The following is a 22,764-nucleotide window of genomic DNA, read 5'->3' as shown; positions in this document are numbered from 1 at the left end:
GCCATTAGTGAACTCTAGGGAGAGATGGTTTGCATCATACATACATCTTCTCTCCACATACAAATGAAATATACATCAAGTTACTAACCTTGAGCAATCTAAGGTAGTAAACTAACTACAAATGAAATGTACATCAAGTTACTAACCTTATAGAACCTAGAGCGCGTGGATTTCACCAAATTTTGAAGCCTACAAGTCGCCATAAATGGCCGACGTCGAGTAAAAATATATCTCCTCTTTGTTGTGCTTGGGCTTGGAGCATGGGCGACCATGTCCAATATATACTATACATATCAATGTTGGTTGTGAAAACAAAACCAACAGTGATAAAGAGCATATAACTGACGATTCGTAACACAAATCATCATTATTGGTTCATACCATGAACTGATAGTGATGTGTTTATCACTATCGGTTCCTAGCATAAACCAACAATGAAATATCATTGTTGGTTCGTAATACAAAATGGTACTGATAATGAGTATCACTATCAGTTCCAACAGACCCATTGATTGATTTGGCAGTTGGAGGTTATGAACCAACAGTGATATCTTATTAGTACCGGTTATAGGGAAGTCAGCACTGATAGCCAGTCGTCAATTGCTAGTTCTGTAGTAGTGCTTGCATCCACTCATCCCATCCAAGCTCTGGCAAGCTCACTAGTATAGTCAGGCTAGGGATTAGTTTGCAAGCAATCAGACCCGAAATGGTCCATCCAAAGCAAAGAACTAGGAAATGGAGAATGTCGCTCATGGGGAGGGCAGAGGTGGAGGGGAGTAACGGCCTCCAACTCTAAGAATTATTGGAGCTGGTCACCCCTAGCTCCAAAAATTTCTGGAGTTCTGGACAGATTGATGGTCTTTGATTGATGCATCTTGTTCTTATTTTGAACTAAAAATAGATATTTAAACAACTTTATTTTATCTTACAAGCGCTAAATTCTGCATGGATCTTGGAGCTGGAGCTCTGCCAAATAGACCTAAATTAAAGTAGCACACGCAAGCTAGAAAAAAAAAATCACATCGCAAAATTGTGGTTGTATTTCCTTATAGTTAGTAAAAAAAACCTTGATGATATGAATAGTGAATTCAAGCAATACATGTGGTGGCAATTAACACTGCAAGTTTTGCAAAAAAACCTAGATGTTACAGATTTACGCACTAGTCCATGAATCTTGAAAGGTACGGCACGACCGTAGATATCTAGTTACAAACTTACAATTGAACCGATGGTACAATTGTATTCTTAACATCGAGTCTAACAACGTAGCGAGCAAGTTGCATTATGTGTTCTTGAGCTCACCATATATCAACCGGAGAGGGGACCGAGTGCTTGCTTGACTAGTAGCCAGTGCCTACCTTTCTTAAGTGAACTTAGAACTTCTAACATATTTTAGGAAAAATTGTAAAAGGACACCTGCAATTTTAAGGGTTTGTAAAAAAACAAACAACTTCATTTTCTCCGATCTTCCACCTGCAACTCTAGGTGGTGGGGGTGTTTGTCAAAAAAACAAAAACTCTCTATGACCATTGACAGTATGATGTGGTGTTTGAATGACTTTCTAAGGTTGCTAAGGTAGCACAACGATATCTAGCTTCACTTCCGACATCTCGGGGACGATTTAAACCAGTCTAGCACTTCAATACTTTTGAGCATTTATCTCATTTCAGTATGCAAAACCAAAGTGGCGAATCAAATTTAATGGTTCAAAAGACTACAAGAAATCATTCTATAAACCACTATGTCATTTTGGAGGTCACACTGGCACCATATCATACGGTCAAAAAATAATAGGATGGTATTTGACATCAAATAAGAGTTGCAGGGGTTAACCGAAAAAACACAAGTTCTAGGGGTTTTAGACAAACCTTAAAAGTTGGTTTTTGTAATTTTCTTTTTTTCTTTAGAAACATGTATATCAATCCGAACTTGTTGGCATGCAAACGGCCCATAAGAGATAAATTTTCAAAATGCACCCACTCGCGCCAGTGGTAAATAGTCCATCTTCGCGTTCTTAGCTAGCAGCCACCCGCCACTGGCTTAGCTTCAAAATCCTATCCAATGGAGCACCTGCGGTCCATTAGAAACAAAACTATCAGAGGCCCACATCATTGGATAAGTGTTTTTTTTTTAGAAACCGGGTTATATTTCACACATATATATAAAGTATTACATTGCAGTGTTTAGTCTGTTAGAGGCATGGGCATGGCATAGAGCTATCTAACAGTGTTTCGAGCAGCAGCTATTTCCTATCTTTTATGATGACTGTCACAACCCGGCTTGCTACTATCATAGCCCAGAAGACATCAACTACACGGGTTGGGGCTTCTCGTGGGCCTTGTAATAGAGCTATCACCATTTGGTGAGGTTTCCTATAGAGAGTTTTTTTTATTTTTTATATTTTTTAATATTAATATTTAAGTAAATAGACTCTTATGGAAAGAATTACCGGAATAAGCGTCTACCACCCTCTAAAAGGACTGCAACCCTTTTAAAGGACAGTAAGCATACTACGATGGCATGGGTATCCCTTACCGCCCTCTTAGAGGGCGGTTAGTCCCCACCCCGTAACCCCTTTATTATCCTCTCAGAGGGTGGTTAGGGCTTACCATCCCCTGAGAGCGCGGGTAGGCCCCACCCCCGGGTGCACCGCAATGCACCGCTCGTACTGTTACTTACCGTCCTTTGAGAGGACAGTTAGGCCCCTTACCACCCTCTCAGGGGGCGATTAGTTCCCCCATCGCCCCCTCCCCCCACACATTATAAAAAGGCTAAAATTCAGCCAAAATAGCTATTTTAATCAAAAAAAAAAGAAAGAGAGGGGGAGGAGAGGAAAGGCAGGAAGAGAGGGGCCGGAGAGGAGAGGGAGGTTGTGCGGCGAAGCAAAGTGTTTTAGCAAGTGAACACACACCATATTTATACACCCGCAACAATACGATGAGCACATTAAGGTACATTCATCGTTATTACATGTCCCAGTTGTTTGTTATATTGCACTTCTAAGGCATGTTTATATTTTCATATGCTTTTTGTATACTAGGTATTCCCTCATGATGAAGAGTTGCTGAACAAACCCATCGATAACTTTTTAGGGCTACATCTGCTATTCGGTGACGGCTGCCTATCCGAACATAACTGGAGACGCAAAGGTGGTCATTCGAGATCTTCACGCCGTTACGAAAGAGACGGTGGGGTTCGAGCCACCATAAAAGAGGTGGTCGTTTGACAACCACCACAAAAGGACGTGCTTCTACCACTTTCGCCACAACCAAATGGGTTGGTTCCGACGATGATGAATTCGTGCTTACTGCTTAGATAACTCCACGCCATTACGAATCCTCTGATGACAGGGCAGATGACTGGGATCATAACTTTGATTATTTTCTCTATACACCAGCACCACATAGATCAAAATCCCTAAAATACGATTACCATTGGATGGCCCCGGAGATAAGGTACACACAACTTTAAGGGCCATTTCGTCCGTAATGTTTATGCTATTAATTGTTCTACTTGTTGAATTCAAGGTGGTTCTATCATTTTTAATCTATTAACTAAGTTGTTTACGTATATTAGATGTAGCCTATATGCTATTAGTAATGTTTATTCTATGTACGCATCTCATATACATATTCTATCTAAAATTTAGTGTGGTTTTATCATTTCACTTACATGTATTTATTTTATCTTCACTTAAATTTTTTCTAGGATTTTTGTTATTTTTATCTTACATAACTTCTGGTATTTTTAATTTTTATAAAAAAAAATTGGCCTAAACGTCACCTTAAATGATAGTAGGAGCGCTAACCGCCCTCTAAAAGGGTGGTAAGGATAGTGTGCATGGTAGGGGGGCTAACCGCCTCTTCAGAGGATGGCAGGGGCGGGGTATCGGATGGTGAGGCAAGGGTAGAGCATAACCGCCCTCTCAGAGGATGGTAAGGGATACCCGTGCCACTATGACATACTTACCGCCCTCTAAAAAGTCTGCAACCCTTTTAGAGGACTGTAGGTATCTATTCATGTAATTCTTTTCATCATAGGTCTATTTCTTTAAATATTAATATTAAAAAATGTAAAATAAAAACTCTCCTTTAGATAGATTGATTGACTGGAGTTCCAAGATCGGTCAACCCGCTCCGGCCCAAGGCAGCCCACCATTGACTGGGAGCGGCCCATTAGAGGAAAAGCAACTAGTTTTCTTTTTTCTTTCTTTTTCCTAATACTTGTAATTAATTCACTTTATATAGAATATAATTATGATTTTGTTCCTTTTATATTCATTCACAATTTAAAAGATTTGGTTCGATATTTTGAGAGAACTAGTTCAACAATTTGGAAGGACATGTTCAACATTTTTATGTGATTTCGTTGAAACACATTTCATATGCACTCAACTAAGATACTCTCATATTACTGTCAGCACTGCAGGGTTACAGTGATTCAAACTAGATATCTGATGCTAATGAGATATGTGATGCTATCTCATAGAGGTCTTACAAACTGACCATATTGACGAGGTCAACCATGAAAGTAGGACTCATAGCATTAAATACAACCACTATTGAAGTAAAATAGTTCTGTGAGCTCCCGATGGACTTGCCAGTAGTTGAAAAATTGATACCAACTATCCTTACGAATTGTGATAATTAAACGGTTATTGTCAAAGTGAATAATTCTAAGGACAACATGAAATCTTCACGACATATAAAGAAACAATTGAAACCTATCAGAAAATTAAGAAAGAGTGATAGCCTTAGATTATATCCAAACAGCTAAGGAGCTTGCAGATCCCTTTGCAAATAGATTATCACAGAATGTGATATATAATGTATCGAATGAGATGAGTATGAGACCTACTATAGAGGTAACCCAACCTATGTGATCGGAGATCCTATAAAATAGGATATGAAAAGAATAAGCTATTAGTTAATTGAAGGAAAGTACTTTACAACCTACTCCAAAGAAGATGCAATACTCTCGGAATCTCTAAGTTAGGTTGGCTACTACCTTAATGTGTTATATTGGCTTTAATTAACAAAAATATTGTCTTATTGAGTATTCTTGAAACAACACACCTATATGAGTCTAATTGTTAGTCGCAGTATGTGAGACTTGGGTAATCTCTAATAAGCTCATGAAGAGGCCAATGAGTACAACTTATATGCTTCACGGGAGGGTAGCCTACTGGCAGTCAAGTATTAGTTATGACTTTAAGTAAAACTTATTTGTACAAAACTTGCAATTTAAAGCATAGTCAATTGTCCAAGTTGTGAATAAGTGTAACTTAAAGCTCTAAGTGGATGTTCAACCCTAACAGATCTTCATCGAAACATTGGTATATTAAACTATATTAAGATAGACAAATCTACATGGGGATTTGAGACCTGGGGGGTGTTTGAATACTTATGGATTTGGCCCATTTTATTTTGTGAATAAATCTCATAGGCCTAATAAGCAAAGGGATGGTGTGGTGCTTAGTCTCATATTGCTAATGGAGGTGAAAGGAGACTAATTTAAAGAGAGTTATGTCCTCTATGTTCTCAGCACATATGGATGAGATGACTAAAAAAACACATGCACGCTTGCCTGCCTCGCCTTGCCTCGCTGGGTCAGGCCGTGCCGGTCCAGCACTAGGGAGCGGGTGCACATGGGGAGTATGATCGTGGCATGTCTCAACCTTTCGATCTTCCCTATATATACCTACAGACTGCCACCACAAAGAATACACATGAATTAGGGTTTTGTCCCCCTCTCTCTTTGTTGTGTCGCCATAAGTAAACTACTCTATCCCACTAAGCTAGCGTGCACTGATGATCGAGAGAGCAGATCTCTAAAACATATCATCATGTCTGCCATGTTGAGTGGTACTCTAATATTCCTATTATCGAGTATATTATAATGTTGCATGTGTAGTTCTGTTACATACATGTTTAGAATATACTCTTGCTGAATTACAATATTTATGTTCATGATTTATATAGAAATTTTTAAATGTTAATGTTAAAAATGTAAAAAAAAACTTTCCTATAGATAGGTTGATTGACTGGAGTTCCAAGATCGGTCAACCCGCTCCAGCCCAAGACAACCCACCATTGACTGGGAGCGGCCCATTAGAGGAAAAGCAACTAGTTTTATTTTTTCTTTCTTTTTCAAAATACTTGTAATTAATTCACTTTATATAGAATATAATTATGATTTTGTTCCTTTTATATTCATTCACAATTTAAAAGATTTGGTTCAATATTTTGAGAGAACTAGTTCAACAATTTGGAAGGACATGTTCAACATTTTTATGTGATTTGGTTGAAACACATTTCATATGTACTCAACTAAGATACTCTCATATTACTGGATACTCATCAGCACTGCAGGGTTACAGTGATTCAAACTAGATATCTGATGCTGATGAGATTAAGGCTACAAGTGGATATGTATATTCACTTTTTGCGGTGATGCTATCTCATGGAAGTCTTACAAACTGACCATATTGACGAGGTCAACCATGAAAGTAGGACTCATAGCATTAAATACAACCACTATTGAAGTAAAATAGTTCTGTGAGCTCCTGATGGACTTGCCAATAGTTGAAAAATTGATACCAACTATCCTTACGAATTGTGATAATCAAACGGTTATTGTCAAAGTGAACAATTCTAAGGACAACATGAAATCCTCACAATATGTAAAGAAACAATTAAAACCTATCATGAAATTGAGAAACTTTGGAGTGATAGCCTTGGGTTATATCCAAACAGCTAAGGACCTAGCTGATCCCTTTGCAAATAGATTATTATGGAATGCGATAGATAATGCATCGAATGAGATGAGTATGAGACCTATGTGAGTTATAATGTAGATGTAACCCAACCTATATGATCGGAGATCCTATGAAATAGGATATGAAAAGAATAAGCTATTAGTTAACTGAAGGAAAGTACTTTACAACCTACTCCAGAGAAGATGCAATACTCTCGAAATCTCTAAGTTAGGTTGGCTATTGCCTTAATATGTTATATTTGCTGTAATTAACAAAAATATTGTCCTATAGAGTATTCTTGAAATAATACACATATATGAGTCTGATTGTTAGTCGCAGTATGTGAGACTTGGGTAATCTCTAATAAGCTCATGAACAGGCCAATGAGTACAACTTTTATGCTCCACGGGAGGATAGTCCACTGGCAGCCAAGTATTAGTTATGACTTTAAGTAAAACTTATTTTTACAAAACTTGCAATTTAAAGCATATTCAATTGTTCAAGTTGTGAATGTTAAAGCTCTAAGTAGATGTTCAACCCTAACAGATCTTCATCGAAACATTGGTATAACAAATTGTATTAAGAATAGACAAATATACATGGAGATTTTAGACCTCGGGGGTTGTTAGAATACTTATGGGTTTGGCCCATTTTATATTGTGAATAATTCTTAATAAATCTCATAGGCCCAATAAGCAAAGGGATGGTGTGGTGCTTAGCCTCATATTGCTAGTGGAGGTGGAGGGAGACTAATTTAAAGAGAGTTATGTCCTCCATGCTCTCAGCACATATGGATGAGAGGACTAAAAAAATACATGCACGCTCGCTGGGTCAGGCCAGGCCGGTCCAGCACTAGGGCGCGGGTGCACACGGGGAGTTTGATCGTAGCATGTCTCAACCATGCGATCTACCCTATATATACCTACAGGTCGCCGCCACAAAGAATACACATGAACTAGGGTTTTGTCCCCCTCTCTCTTTGTTATGTCGCCACAAGTAGACTATTCTATCCCACTAAACCAGCATGCACCGATGATTAGGAGAGCATGTCTCCAAAACCCATCATCATGTCTATCATGCTGAGTGGTACTCTAATGTTCCTGTTATCGAGTATATTATAATGTTGCATGTGTAGTTCTATTATATACATGTTTAGAATATACTCTTACTGAATTACAATATTTATGTTTATGATTTATATAGAAATTTTTATCCAACAATTACAAAGAAAACATATATGCCCAAACCACTTTCCCATAGGTACCATGCCGCACACACATAATGGTAAATGGAGCGCAATGATTTGAACACTGATGGACAGAGTCTGTGCACTAACGCCTCCACTAACCAAAGCAACTTGCAGTTAAACATGTCATAATATTGAGAATTAACTGATCACATAACACATGCAAAACCCCTCTGGTTTGTCTCGACGATTCAAGAACAAATGACGACTAATGAGTAAATGACCAATTGACAAACAAATGATCAGTTTCAAATGTAATTGGACACTACAGTACAGTAAAAACGCACAACACAGTAAAAACATCACATCAGACATGCACATCAATTATCTACTTAATTCAGCGGTGCTTGTACGTACTCACGGCACGCGTTTCAGCTGGCGCTGGCGCCGTCGGCGTTGGCGTTGGCGCCGGCGTGGTTGGCTTCGACCTTGAACGGCTCCCAGTGCGGCACGCCGTCGCTGAAGAAGCGGCCGACGACGCGGGCCTCCAGGACGGCGATGGCGTCGGGGTGCTTGATGCAGCGCGACGTCTTGTACTGGTTCACCGACGAGCCGTGGGAGACGCAGAGGTCCATGAGCGCGTCGAAGGCCCCGGGGGACACCACGCGGATCTCCAGAGGCCCCACGGACCGATCGCGGCTCCGGCACCGCCGGTACACGGCGTCCAGCCCGGCCTCCACGGCGGCGCAGCACGACGCCATGATGCGGGCCACAGCGGCGTCGTCGTGGGACGGCAGTGGAGGGGTGAGCTCCCAGAAGAGGACGTAGTGGCCCGGGATGGAGGTGGTGTCGGCGTAGGCGGTGTACTCGGAGAGGATGGCGCCGCCGAGCGGGGCCAGGAGGCGCTTGGCGGCGGTGACAGCGCGGAGGAGGTCGTCCTCGGAGGTCTTGTCGGTGTCCACGCTGAGTACCACGTTGCGGCGGTGCACGAACCGGAACTGCGGCGCCGCGTTGTGGAAGCCCGACACCTGCAGGATGTCGCCCACGCGGTACCGGTACAGACCTGCGTTCAGATCAACGCACATGTCACGCCCCGACATAGAAACTGAAATCACTTGTAAGTGGGACTCGGACCGTAGCGTTCAAACTCAAACTGTCCTACGCAAAATGTTTGCAAAATTCCTACGAAATTCCTACGTTCTCGAGACTGAGCATAACCAGTATGTTTAGAGTTCCATGCAATTACACTAGCCAGGCATAGTTCATTGCATACACGACACACTCAGGAAAAAAAATTGAGTGAATTCGATGGCATTTTGGGCCGAGCTTTCAAAAAAAAGATGTGGATCCTACTTTTCTCCATATCCACTCGAGAAAAAAAAATTACCCCTATCAAATAAAAAGAAATTATATGAGACACCGAAGACCCTAATCTATATCATCCTTCACTGTCAAACTGGCAATTCCTGAATTTAGGGGAAATACACCTACTCCAGCATGAGGTACATAGTCCTGAATGACGTGCCCATTCAAATCCACTGCCTAACTAGAATAAAGCTATCGGTATCTCCTTGTCGGGTGAAAGTGAGTGTAATTTCAATGCAAAAATAAAAGGCTTAGCAGACAAGGTGATGGGGAGTCAAATACCCTATACCCAATTGGCCTAGTGGGAGGTCCCAAGCTATTGTGTTTAATTGCCCTCAAGAACTGTTCCAATCACCAAGTTCAAATTAGTTTAGTTTTTCAATATCCAAACTCAAGAAACATATATAATTAATAAAGTAACAAAATGTTTTCTATACATTTCCTTATTCCTTCAATATAAAAGGATGGTGTTATTCCTTCACATCTTCTGCGAGGCAATCTTGTATTTCACAGTCATTAATTTCCGTGAACTTATTACTTATTAATTAAAATTGAAATGAAAAGCAAAACTTACAATGGGTGGAAAGAAAGTTACTGTGATGTAAAGAAACCAAAGCCGTATAAAATATGCAGAGCACACTGTGGATGAGGAAAGCAAGACTCAGTTCTGTCCACCAACAAAGGAGCAGCAAGGAGACCGCAAAAGCCAAATAAAAACTAAAGAACTGGAAGAAAAAATAAAGAAAATGTAACAATATTTTCATGTAAAACAAACCTACACTTATCTTCGAAAAACAGACCATCATGCTAGTGTGGTATCGCATCCAAAAACAAATCACCCTGCTTTTTTACTTCACTTTCAGCCAGTGTTATTTGGATACTTGTATCTGTTTTTTTTTTCTGAAATGGGCACCTCGAATTCGAATAGGATTCTAACACTCATACCAGATTCTGAGTTGTATTTAGTATGTTAAAAAAAATTGCCGAGTCGGATACCTAAATCTGAGTCAGATTCTGACACCCGTGTCCGTATCCAGGTATCACTGCTTTTAGCTAAAATGGCAGCAGACATTTTCAGCCAAATGACTACCATGAATGTGCCTATAATTAAAATTTTGAATCTAGTTCAGTTCTCGTCGAATACACCAACAAGGGCCTATTCTATATGAATTTCAATAACCATTTGATCATCAAACTAAGGTGGTGTGGGCCGGTGCACATGCAACTCATCCTATTTTTCTTTCTCTGTCCTAGCAGGATTCGTGCTGTCAAACTTTCACAAGTTTGACCTTAGAGACAATTAAACTCCCTAAGATCGCGAAGGGGAAGGGGGAATATCGCCGATTGGCGGAAGATGGTCCCAATCCTCTCTTTCCATACGAACGGATTCTCCCCCGTCGCTCTCACAATTCCCTCTTCATCTACCAAATCAATAAGATCATATATAAAAAAGAATGGAGGAAGTATTTTTTTAATGGGTTTGAATTGTCACCTTGAGAGGCACTTAAGCCAATTTTTCCACACAAAAATCTCATAGGAACAAGAACTGAGATAGCTCGGTTGATGGGAGTTACGAAAGATTTGAGTTCTTTTTGTCTGACATTTGAGTGACTATTTTCTTTTCTATACAAAGATAGCTAGTTTTCCTCCTAGATGTTCGCAGAAACTTCACTAGAAAATCCGTAGTTCTGTGGCGTTTGGACGATTGGTTTCATCCAACGCTCGTACATAGTTCACATTTCACACGCTTCAATTGGGGCCTTAACCGTAGCAGTCGATCTAGTAATGGGATATAGCCACAATATTGTTGCTTTATTTCTCTTAAAAAAGTTGACTATGCAAAGCAAAATGAGTGTGCATTTGTAACAAGTGGAAAGTAAAATGTAGGAGGAACAAAGTTGATAAACTTTTTTAATTAAATAAATAAAGTTGTTTGTACTGCAGCCTCCCAAAATTGCTAAGTCGAGTGTCGCAAAGAAAAAATTCGCTCAATGTCAGCCGTTGATTTTTGAATCAGACGGCCCTGAAACGTATGCAGTTGTTGAGTTTGCAACAGCACATCTGCGTGAACTGAAAACTAGCTACAAAGAAAAGCATACAGAAGGTAATGGAGACGAGGAAGCAATGCAAGGAAGGCACACGGCTGCTCACCTGTGAACGTCGTGACAACGAGCTCGTAGTAGCCGCCGACCTCGACGTCGATGAGGTTCACCACCTTCCCCTCCCGGACCTCCTCGCTGTCCTTCTCCACCTTGATGAACTCGTAGTAGCACATGTTGGGCAGCAGCGTGTACGCCACGTCCTCTGGCTTGTCCAGCGGCCGGAGGTTGATCCCGAAGTAGGACTCCGACGACGCATACATCGTCGACACCAGAGGCAGGCCGTCGCCATAGAACTCCAGCAGCGGGATGTACTGCGCCATTGACCCCGTGACGATGACGTCGATGTACTTGGTCCTCGGCCATAGCCGCCGCACGATGCCCTGCCACGACCCGGCCGCGCACTCGGCGGCGATGGCGTCGGCGAGCGCCGGGACAGGATGCGCGACGACCCTGGCGACGGCCTCCCGGCAGGCCGGGTCAGTGACTCGCGCGTCGACACGACCAGCGCGGATGTCGTCGCAGAGCGCACGCCAGTGACCCTCGAGGAACTTGACGGCGCGGAGGAAGGCGGAGGCAAAGACGGCGCCGACGCGGAGCACCTCGCCGCGGCGGGCGAGGCCACAGAGCAGCTGCGCGTACATGCTCTGCGCGCTGTCCGGGCACAAGATAGCCTCGTTGGGGCTCGTGTACCGCGTGTACGGGCTGTCCGGCCGCTGCCGGAAATGGCCGCTCTTGTAGTAGCTCGTCAGCACCGGCCGCGCCACCAGCCCCGACGCCGTCGTGATCTCCGGCTTCACGAACAGAAGGTACATCCCCCTCCCCTCGTCTAGCCCTTCCACGTACCTGCATGCCGACATGCACGCAGCCCAGCAGTCAGTCGCACGTACGTGTGTCCCCTTGCGTGTGCGTGTACTTGTGCGCGTGCGTGCATGCCATGGAGACGTAGAGGGATGGCTAGGACTGACACTTACTTGTTCATGACGGGGACGAGGAGGTTGTAGAGGAAGGTCTTGCGGTCGAGCTCCTCCTCCGTCGACGGCATCAGCTTCGGCTGGCCGCCCGACGTGCCGGAGCTACGCTTGCACAGGACACCACCGCCGTGAGTGACTAAATTCCGATGGCGAGAAAAATGTGTGAGTGTGACAGGACGTACCGTACCTCGTGAGGAGCTCGGTGATGGGCTTGTAGGAGATAAGCGACGAGGGTCCGCCGTTGGAGATGCGCTCGATGTACGGCTTGATGTCCTCGTACTCCACGACCGGCACGCGCTCCTTGAACGCGGCGCCAAGCTCGCTGGTGTTGCGGCCCTCGACGTCGCCGAGGAAGCCGCGGAGGTAGTCCGTGCCTGCGTTCATGGCGAGGATCCTGTCGAGGACGCGCTGCTGCATGGCGCCGGAGTGGGTGGTCAGATCCTCGATGAGCTGCAGGCACGCCGGGCCGTCGTGCGGGTCGCAGGCCGGGATGAGCGGCGGCAGCGATGGCGGTTGAATTGCCGGCGAGGAGGAAGAGAGGTGGTGACCATGGTCATGGTCGGGCGCACGGGACGTGGACGTCGTCGTGGTTGACATTGTTAGATCCATGCATGTATGCACTCGCTGTTCCAGGACATGGAGCGACTTGTACTGCCTTACTGTTGTGGCAGAGGTGTCCTGCTCTTTCTCTCCGTGTCTTATATATACCTCTTGATACTTCTCTCTGTGTGTCTTGAGAGAGAGAGATGGTCCCTCTGTGTGGCTTGAGAGAGAGAGAGAGAGAGATGTTGTGTGTGATTTATTTCCCTTTTCTTTTTTCTGTGGTGCAATAATTTATGGGGAAGAGAGCACAAGGTAGTGTGCAATTTATTTGTGTCAAGGGCCTACACATGTGACCATGTCTTGGAGCTTGTGATTAGATGCATCTATTATGGGTAAAAGGTTCATATGGCTGCCTCTTTCCCTCGGTGTCCCTTTTATGTTGCTGTAATTGTTTGTGTTTTCCTTGGCAAATGGAGCCAAAATCCTTCTATCAGGTGAGTCACCTGATTCCAGTGAAAGATGCATCACTTCTATTCTTGTATGGACAGAATGTGAAAGGTACCAGCCTCTGTACTCCTGAGGATAGAGAATGCATCCACTTGTTCACACCTGTAGTTCACTTTGTTCTGATAAATTTGCATGAACTGAGTTCAGTTACTCCAAAGGCAACAGCTGTTGGAAAAATTAATGACAGTTTACCATACTGACAAAAGGGTAAATTTTAGCATATTGACAAAAGGTGTAATTGTTTGTGTTTTCCTTGGCAAATGGAGCCAAAATCCTTCTATCAGGTGAGTCACCTGATTTCAGTGAAAGATGCATCACTTCTATTCTTGTATGGACAGAATGTGAAAGGTACCAGCCTCTGTACTCCTGAGGATAGAGAATGCATCCACTTGTTCACACCTGTAGTTCACTTTGTTTTGATAAATTTGCATGAACTGAGTTCTGTTACTCCGAAGGCAACAGCTGTTGGAAAAATTAATGACAGTTTACCATACTGACAAAAGGGTAAATTTTAGCATATTGACAAAAGGTGAATAAAACTGAGGCTTCTTTAATTTTCAAGAAAAGCTAGCTAGGTCAACTGGTCAATCTGATCTTCTCCTGTATAAACACAGGAACATTATTTATGTTTAATTTATCTGTATATTTATCTAAAATTTTGAACTTGCTCTTCTTTAGCTGGCCTTCTGACACTACAGATTCTAGTGAGAAATAAGAAAGATTTTCTCTGATGCCCTTCCAAGTGTATAATAGTGGAGCCATTTGATTCCTTGACCAATCTGGGTCTGGAACTGTTACATTGATCAGCAATATCAATTTTTTTTGTTGGATAGCCATGTCGCCAAGAATACTGACCATGCTGTTAAGACTTGTTTATGTGATGATAATCTTGTAAACTGCTTTTATTCAGTTTCTTTTTTCCTGTTTCCTTGATTGGTGATCAGACGCCAAATCAACTTCTTAAGATTGCTGTCGACACAACAATCTGAACTGATCACAAACGAAGTTTGACTTTGACAGAAATATTTGCAGGCAAGAATTTAACCAGTTTAGTACCATTTCTGACCTTTCAGTGACCTGTTCTCTGGAGCTATTTTAATGCCTGAAATGTGTCTCTTCTTGTTGATGCTCTGTTGGCTAGCTGTTGTCAAGAAAGCATTTTAGCAGAATGTTAAGCTGACTTTTTGGGACATCTTAATTTTAGTAAAGGCTCAAGAGTAGAATGACACGCATGGCCAGTATCTTAGTCCTAGCTGTCTCAGTTTTGCTGGTGCTTAAATATGAACCCAATCATCCATGCCAACAAGTACATTCAAATCCCACTTTATCATTTAAAATATAAAATTATATATCAGAATGGGCTTAAACTATATGCTCCCTGCACTGTTGCGTCATTTGATAACTTCGGTTGATTCTTTATTCAGGAAATCTGTTAAATCAGATGTGAGGTGATTTATTTAGTCAGTGCAGGCTACTAAAAGATTTAACGAGATCACGAGGTCAGGTTTGCACCAGCTGTCCATCCAAACAAACTAAAACAATTGATCTGTGTGACATAAGAAAGATCTGGGATTGCTAGCTGATTTATTGTGTTTGTCATGTTAACCTGATCAAATTTACATAGCAATATGATTTTTTTTGTCATGTTTGCCTGATCAAACTGTTAGTAGGATGTTAATCCAAGACAGAGTTGTTAACATGTTTGGTTCAGATAACAAAAGCTACTGTGCTGCTGGCACTCAAACACACTGTATGATAAGATGTCCATGTCACTTGGTGCCCTAGTCGGCACTGAAATTGCCAGCCAATTGTTAGTCCAACTGGTTTGGCATTCAGGTTGGTAGCCAAACGTGGCCTATTTCGGGATGTTTAGGATGTAGTTCAAATTTGAACTGATTTCTGAAAATTCTTGAAGCAAAACCTGTCATCCAGACCCCGGTGGGGGGGGGGGCAACGTGGATTTTGTCTGTTTACGGTTTTTTTTCCTTTGGTCAGTGACCTTTTATCTTGTAAAGACTTATGGTAAGAATAACCAATTATCCTCACTACCACGAGTAGAAAGAATCAGCACCGAAACCACAAGTACAAAACAGACCTGACAAGATGATCCCACCGAGATCATGGCTAGATTGCGACCAAATTTGAAAATGTAGTGCGTATTCGCTATAAAACTCTAACCTGAAAGTGTGAGTTTTCTGACTTTAGGATCATTGAGGCGCCTTGAGTCGTGCCCGTTGCTTTTATATATCCAGATAAGTCTTTTCCATAACCAACCATCCAAGTGGGGATTTGCACAGATCTAGAATTTGTCTACTGCCAAATAGGTTATCTGTTTTCATATATCATAACCCTGCATGGCTGGACTCTTGGTGCTTACAAAGTGCCAACTAACATCAGCAAACTTTTTGCATATTGTGCATTCTGCAAATTGTTGCTTTTATTACCTGGTTAACTATAAATCAGATTTTTATTAATAAATAATCTCTCAGTAAAATAATTAGGACCCTACACTGCTCTGAGTTGCGTCTCAGTTGCAAAACAGGACATGATGGTTACCTGCACTGGAAACAGAGAACTAATAAATAGCTGGGCTAGTCCAAAGAAACATGCCATGTTTTTCAACTGTTTATTTATTTCTTAACAAGCCAATTCTCACAGTAATGGGACAAGACAGATTTGTTGTTTAGCGAATAAATCAATAAAATCTGGATCTGCTGGATTTAGTGGCTCAAATTAACCTGACTACCAGAGAAAAAAGCAAGAAAATATTATTTAAAGAAATTAAAGACAGGACCTGGATGAAAAATAGTAAATATGTAGTTGATATGGATTAATTTTGTAGGAGACAGACGATCCTTGAAAACGGCAGGAAAGGAGGAGGAAAACAAGGGAGAACATATCAGCTGTTCGAGAGGCAGCTGCTTTGATGTACTAAGTGCCAAAACAATGTATTAGTCACTACTCTTTCACACTCACAATACAGTCCACCATAAAACACACAATACACTGAGAATGGCAACAGTCATGTTTGGCATAACTGAAATTTATGGACTTTTTCTGAAAAGTTGCTTATAGATTTTGAGAAAAGTGGTTATCTTATGGACTTAATTTTTAGACTCTCATCACATTAGTTTTTCAGAAAAGTTGATCGCATGCAGCTTATCAGCTTTTAATTCATTTCACCGGAAGTCAACTTATCAGAAAAACCATAAGCCAGCAATAAGTTTGACATTTGTTTCAGTTTATTAACTTATCAGTTTTTTTGAAAAGCATAAGATACTGATAAGCAGAGATAAACAGGACCAACATCTATGGTCATGAAGTCCAGGAAGGAAAAGATAGCTAGCTGAAAGGATAATGATGTCGTCTAGAGTAGGGTGAATAGGCGTTTTACAAAAAATTCGTCCCCTTTTACCGTTAACCTAAACTTGCAGCGGAATATAAATAAACGGATTTTTCACAAGTGAAAAACCTAAATATGCTAGGCTCAACTAGTGCACAATCACCCTAAATAAGTATGGAAATTACAATTCTAAGGTGACAAAAATTATTCAATTCTAGCAGGAGATATACAATAAAGCTTAAATTGAAAAAGGCTGAAAACACTGTTCATATAACTGAAATTACTGTTTATCCGGAGTGTCCGGTATAGTCCGGATACTCCGGTGTGTACAGGTCCGGAAACTCCGATAAAATCCGGATTCTGTACAGAATTGAGCCCGAAACTGAATGTAAAGGATAGGTAGAGAGTTCTAGCTCAAACTAAGTGATGCCGTGTGTTCCCGGAGATGATTCCAAGTAGATCCACGGAGAACCTATACTCAAATACACACAAACAAGTAGATCGAGCAATATGCACAAAGATTTGAACAAGAACTCAAAAGTAAAGAAACAAGAGAGGAGACACAAGATTTGTTTCCCGAAGTTCGGATTCACCACCGTGAATCCCACGTCTCCGTTGAGGAAGCTCCAACGAGCCGGGTCTCTTTCAACCGCTTTCCTCGATCCACTCTTGATTTCTTCCCTTGCGGAGGCGAAATCGAGCCCTTCACAAACTTTCCCGCGGCTCACCACAAGCACGGGAGCTCACCGGCGACACCTAGCCGGCTAGGAGGCTTCACCTCCAAGAGTAACAAACGCTTCGAGAACTTCTTGTCAAGAACTCAAGTGCTCAAGATTGGATTTTAGCTCACTTGCACTCAATCTTCCAATCTCTCAACCCAACTCACTTTTCTTCTCAAATCACACACTAGAATGGAGTGGGATGGAGTTTTTTTGCTCTAAAAAGTGTTTCTTTCGTGCCCTTGCAGCAGCCCCAAAGGATGGGGTGGGTGGGGTATAAATAGCCCACTCCAAAGAACTAGTCGTTACTGTTCTGACACGCCTACCCCGGAGTATCCGGTGAACACTGGAGTATCCGGTCTCAATTCCAAAAATAGCGTCAGAACGGTCTCATAATGTGTCAGAACTAGTCGTTATGCTCTTTTCTGGACTTTTACCGGAGTATCCGGCCTACACCGGAGTCTCCGGTCGGCACTTAACACAGAAAACAGCCCCGGAGACTTCCCGGAGTCTCCGGCCACTCCAGGTACCGGAGTATCCGGACTTCACCGGAGTCTCCGGCCTTTCCAGGTACCGGAGTATCCGGCCTACACCGGAGTCTCCGGCCACAGCACAGCTGACCTCCGAAAAACGGCGATAACTTTTGATCCTGGAGTCCGATTTTGACGATTTTGGACTCTATGGAAAGATTATTCAGAGGGCTACACATCCCAACTGAATTCATGACCTAAAACACATATGATCAAACTAGAAACACTCCAAAACCTATTTTGGACACTTCCATACTTTCCGCTCCGGACTCTTAACAACAAACTCTCACTTTGGGTTTGGTTGGGAACTCTTGAGCACTGAGACGTGACAATTAGCTCATGTTGCATCCCTCTTAATAGTGCGGCATACCTAGACTCAATTTTAAAGATAAAACACATTTGAACCACTTTGAGCTTTTGAAAAATTTTCAAGTACCGCTTCTTTCTTTCAAACCTTGAGGGTTGCCAACTTTCATATATTCTTCACTCCATCTCTTCTTGATTCTTCATATAATTGATGTGAATCATCCATAACTTCCCATGGCCTCGCACGGTCCATCGGCGCAAAGCCTTTACTCGCTCTTCACCACCGCCTTGGTCCTTCGGCGCCAAGCCATTTGCTTGCCCTTCACCACGGATGGTCCATCGCAGCCGAGTCTTGCTTGCCCTTCACCGTCTTGCCATAGAAAACCACTGTGTATTCAACATCTTCAAGGAATTCATTTTATCAAATATGGAGTCTACTCTTGTTCTTCACTCTTGTCATATATGATTTCAATTCAACTTATTCCTTCTTATAGATCCAAAATCCAACTCACTCTCAAGCACAAAGCACATGGGTTAGTCCATAAAACCTAAATGACAACTTTTATACCTTAAGTTACTTGATCTCCACAAGTAACTTATTAGCCTTCATGCATATTGTCAATCTTCATATAGAACCTAACTCCACTCATTCTTAAACACATAGTACACGGGTTAGTCCATAAAACTCTATTGATAACTCATACCTTTAGTTACTTGATCTCCACAAGTAACTTAGCCTTTAAGCTTATTGCCAATCTTATTGAGCTTCTTCTTCTTCTTATGAGCATCACTAAAATCTCAATGACTTTTGATGCAATTCTTTGAACTCATGGCATTTCTCAAGGAATCCATGCTTCATCATTTATGCATCTCCTATGGAATAACCTAATAGCAATTCTCAATATGATTGTTAGTCCATATGCATTGTCATCACTTACCCGAGCATCACCTAGAGCTCATTCATCTTGATGCATTTTCAATCTCCCCATTTACCTAGAGCTCATGCATATCTCTCATCCATGCATCACCTATGGAACAACCTACTAACAAACTCAACACCATTGTTAATCCATAGGTATTATCATTAATTACCAAAACCACACATAGGGGCTAGATGCACTTTCACTAGCATAATAATAATAATAATAAGAAGAAGAAGAAGAAGAAGAAGATATATAGCCATGATGGATAATCATTTTAATTAGTTGATCAATCCCATTGAGATGGCTTGACCAGATGAGTGATGACACACAATGACTTGGTCAATGGTATCTTTTGACCCAAAAAAATGGATGTTGTGATTTGAGTGCCTTTATCACCACTTTTATCTTGTTGATTCTAACAAAAGTCAGTACTTACAAAATATTGATCCATTTCCTGTTGGTGGTGCAGTCCTTTTTACCTCATATAGGTAGCTCCAAATAGGCATCTTGGTGTAATCCAAAGTCCTCCATTCCCGACAAGACAAGAGACAGTGATTTGAATTTTGTCCGTGAAAATTACACCTGTAATAGAATATCTACAATTGGCTAGTACCTAGCTAGCTAGGTACTCTCAGGTGTAGCAAAAGGATGTGAGTTCATTATCTCCCTTAAACCAGTCCTCGTGTAAATGCCAAAGAGACATAATGATGTTGAGTGCATTCCAGCAAGTAACGGTTGATTAGAAATCCCAATAAATACCAAAACCTTCTAGAAAAAATATTAGGCCTTCTCTAGATTGTAGGATTTATTTTTGGAGGAATTTTGGATGAATGAAGTCCTAATGGACGATTTCTTTGGAACAAATGCTTCTGGTGACATGAGGTGAGAGCTCATTGAACTTGCTTTTGTCTCTTGCATGGGCCTTCGGTCCTTTCAATTTCCAAGAGAATTTTTGTGAAGCAACAATTTCTGTATTTTGCATCCACACAGGATTGCACTAGCATTCTATAGGTGTTTTATGTTTTCTGCATTCCAAAGGTGACCTGTGGTTTGGGTAATTTAGTTCAAGTTGTATCCATAAAAGATCATTGAAATCTTTTCATAAAACCAGAAAATGATCATCTGTTAGGACTGTGAATCTTTTGTGTGGATTTTCATTCATCAACACTGAAGACCAACTATATAGCAACTGAAGCAATCAAATCACCAAACCCAAAACTCCATGGTAAGCACCACATTATCATTTACAAGGCCAACAACCACTCAGAGGATCAAATATTATATCAAGCAAAGAAACAAGCCGCCCTTACGATGGCCCGTATAGCTTCTTGTGATAACCTCATTATACTCTATCGACATATGACACTAGAATAACAACTCTTAGGAAACCACTTGGCACTTCTGGTGGTGATATGTGATGATCCTTGACCAATGATAATAATGTTAACACCCACCGATGATGCATAAGATAGATAGACCACAGGACCACCACTAACTTTTCTCCTCGTTTGTAGAGATAATATTATGTGAAGTACAACAGTAAAACCTTGTCCTGAGGACCACAAGGCACTGGTGAGCTCACACCATCCCCTTGCCTCCCATTGGGACGCATTTGTATGGGTCTTAGCTATACTCAAAGCCGGATCAGTTAGAGAAAGATTGCAAAGTACAGGTGACCTTTTGGATCAAAGCCTTGCCTTGCACATCATGTATGCTGTCCTATTAGCCTTTTCAGTAACTGCTTAGTAGGCTGGTGGGTAGGCAGAATTTTAGGAATCAACGTTTGTGAAGAGATCCACTTTTTGTGAGGAACAACCGAAGAATTGTGAATTGGAGTGGATGATAAATCTTTCTGATATAGTACGGAGTATTAGGTAATTTTGCAATCAGTCTGACAGGGAAGCAACCCAATAACCCCACGGTATCATCTATCTTCTGACTGGTTAGAAACGTTGGAGGGTTTATAAACTCAAAATTCTTTTAAAAAGGAATTAAAATGGAACTTCACATGTGCAATTCAATTCAACATGTTCCTAAATTGACCAATTTTTGGAAAACCTGATCTGGTTCAGCATAGCCAGTATGCAGATTTCAGGCTATATATCCTGAACCTAGTACACACTGACTACACAGTCACACTAGTCAGTACTTCAGTTCTGCCTGAAACAAGTGTTAGGTGTCTCTGAAACTAATCATTTTGACAAGACGGGCACGGCAACGAAAGGGCGCCAGATCCAAGAAACGAGTGGTCCTAAAACTAACTAAAAGAATGCAGAGAAGAGAGCAAAACGCTGAAAAAGAAAAGATTACGAACAAGGCAACTTGTGCTTTATAGAACCCTACAAGATCACCATGGGGGACAGGCCACATGAGCTCAAGTGATGCCCTCCTACGATGCGCCTAAGCCTCACATGGCGCAATGCCCATAAACAAAACCCCTTTTCGCCCTAACCAAGGGTGGCCACTAAACTAGGCTCCTGAATTTCTCCCTCCAAGAAGCTGCACATGAGCTAGATCTGCTCATGGATCCTTTGATCTGCTTCCAATCCTGCATGATCACGCTGCTACCTCGCATAACCGCCTCGCCCGTGCCGACAAATCTTCAGTTGGGGAGCTGATGATGATCTGATGCAGCATCTGGGATAAATTTTGCTGCAGTCTAGAAAAATAATTCAGCCAGATGCCTGCTGAGATTCCAACTGCCTCGTCCTTGCTGCTGCAGCTCCTGATGATGCCTTGAGAATTTGTTTTTCTGCTGCATCGCTGCAGATGGCACATATGTTCAGGTGGGTGAGGAGGATGAGGGAGAATCCTTTGGCCTGAAAACTTGTGATCAAGACTTCAAGAGCGTGCTCTAGAGTTGTTATTGAGCTGGATTTCTGCAGTGCTAAATGCACAAGAATAATAAGTTGTATGCACATTAGGCTGGCAGCTTGGAATTTAATGCATCTGCTCCTATTGTCATGCATATGCTAGAGTGATATACATTGGGTGAACAGATCTAGAAAGCTCTCAGGTGCTTGTTTTCGTTTCTGTCATGTGCCCAAAATTCTCGGAGGAATGGTTTTATGTTTCTGAAATCTTGTTTTCAGAGACGACAGAGGCTGACGCTTGGATTGGACCACAAGCTCAATTTGTAGCCAGGCATGAATAAGTAGCTGAAGTAGCGCAAGTTCAATTATCACAAGAAAGGGGTATATTCCGTTGGAACCAAAATAGGAATGGACAATTTTCTGTGCATTCCATGTATCAAGGTATGGTCAACCATGATAGTGAAAGTAATCGCAATACAATCGACAGCGCAGTACACATACAGATATAGCCGGACTTCATGAAAATCAATCACACGGTTTATGGAATAGCACCGGTGAGATTTGCATGAGAGAGGCGGCAGACATTTAGACGCTAAACAAGGGAAGAGTCAGGCGCAAAACAAGGGAGGAATTTCAACCAATCAGAAGATCTTAACTAGATAGAATATGGTCTAACACTCCCTCACAGTCTGAACGGCA

At 41.9% G+C, this 22,764-nt stretch overlaps 1 protein-coding gene across 3 annotated transcripts; it reads right to left on the bottom strand.

Annotated features, from left to right (window-relative positions):
- Positions 1 to 1,957: 1,957 nt before the first annotated feature.
- Positions 1,958 to 13,071, bottom strand: LOC133886888 (probable indole-3-acetic acid-amido synthetase GH3.13). Of its 3 annotated transcripts, XM_062326794.1 has the most exons (5): positions 12,569 to 13,071; positions 12,382 to 12,483; positions 11,460 to 12,253; positions 8,361 to 9,006; positions 1,958 to 2,070 (listed from the first exon to the last, which is right to left on the bottom strand). In XM_062326794.1, the coding sequence occupies exons 1-4, from the start codon at positions 12,988 to 12,990 to the stop codon at positions 8,375 to 8,377; spliced, it is 1,950 nt and encodes a 649-aa protein (XP_062182778.1). In that variant the 5' UTR covers positions 12,991 to 13,071; the 3' UTR covers positions 1,958 to 2,070; positions 8,361 to 8,374. The 3 variants fall into 3 exon arrangements, with proteins under 3 accessions (XP_062182778.1, XP_062182777.1, XP_062182779.1); XM_062326793.1 differs by lacking the exon at positions 1,958 to 2,070 and having other exon boundaries at positions 8,138 to 9,006; positions 12,569 to 13,070; XM_062326795.1 differs by lacking the exon at positions 1,958 to 2,070 and having other exon boundaries at positions 8,138 to 9,006; positions 12,564 to 12,932.
- Positions 13,072 to 22,764: the final 9,693 nt, after the last annotated feature.

This window comes from Phragmites australis, chromosome 12, assembly GCF_958298935.1.
Source record: "Phragmites australis chromosome 12, lpPhrAust1.1, whole genome shotgun sequence".
Lineage (NCBI taxonomy): Eukaryota > Viridiplantae > Streptophyta > Magnoliopsida > Poales > Poaceae > Phragmites > Phragmites australis.
Note: the sequence above shows the minus strand (reverse complement) of the source record. Positions and strands in the feature narration are given on the sequence as shown.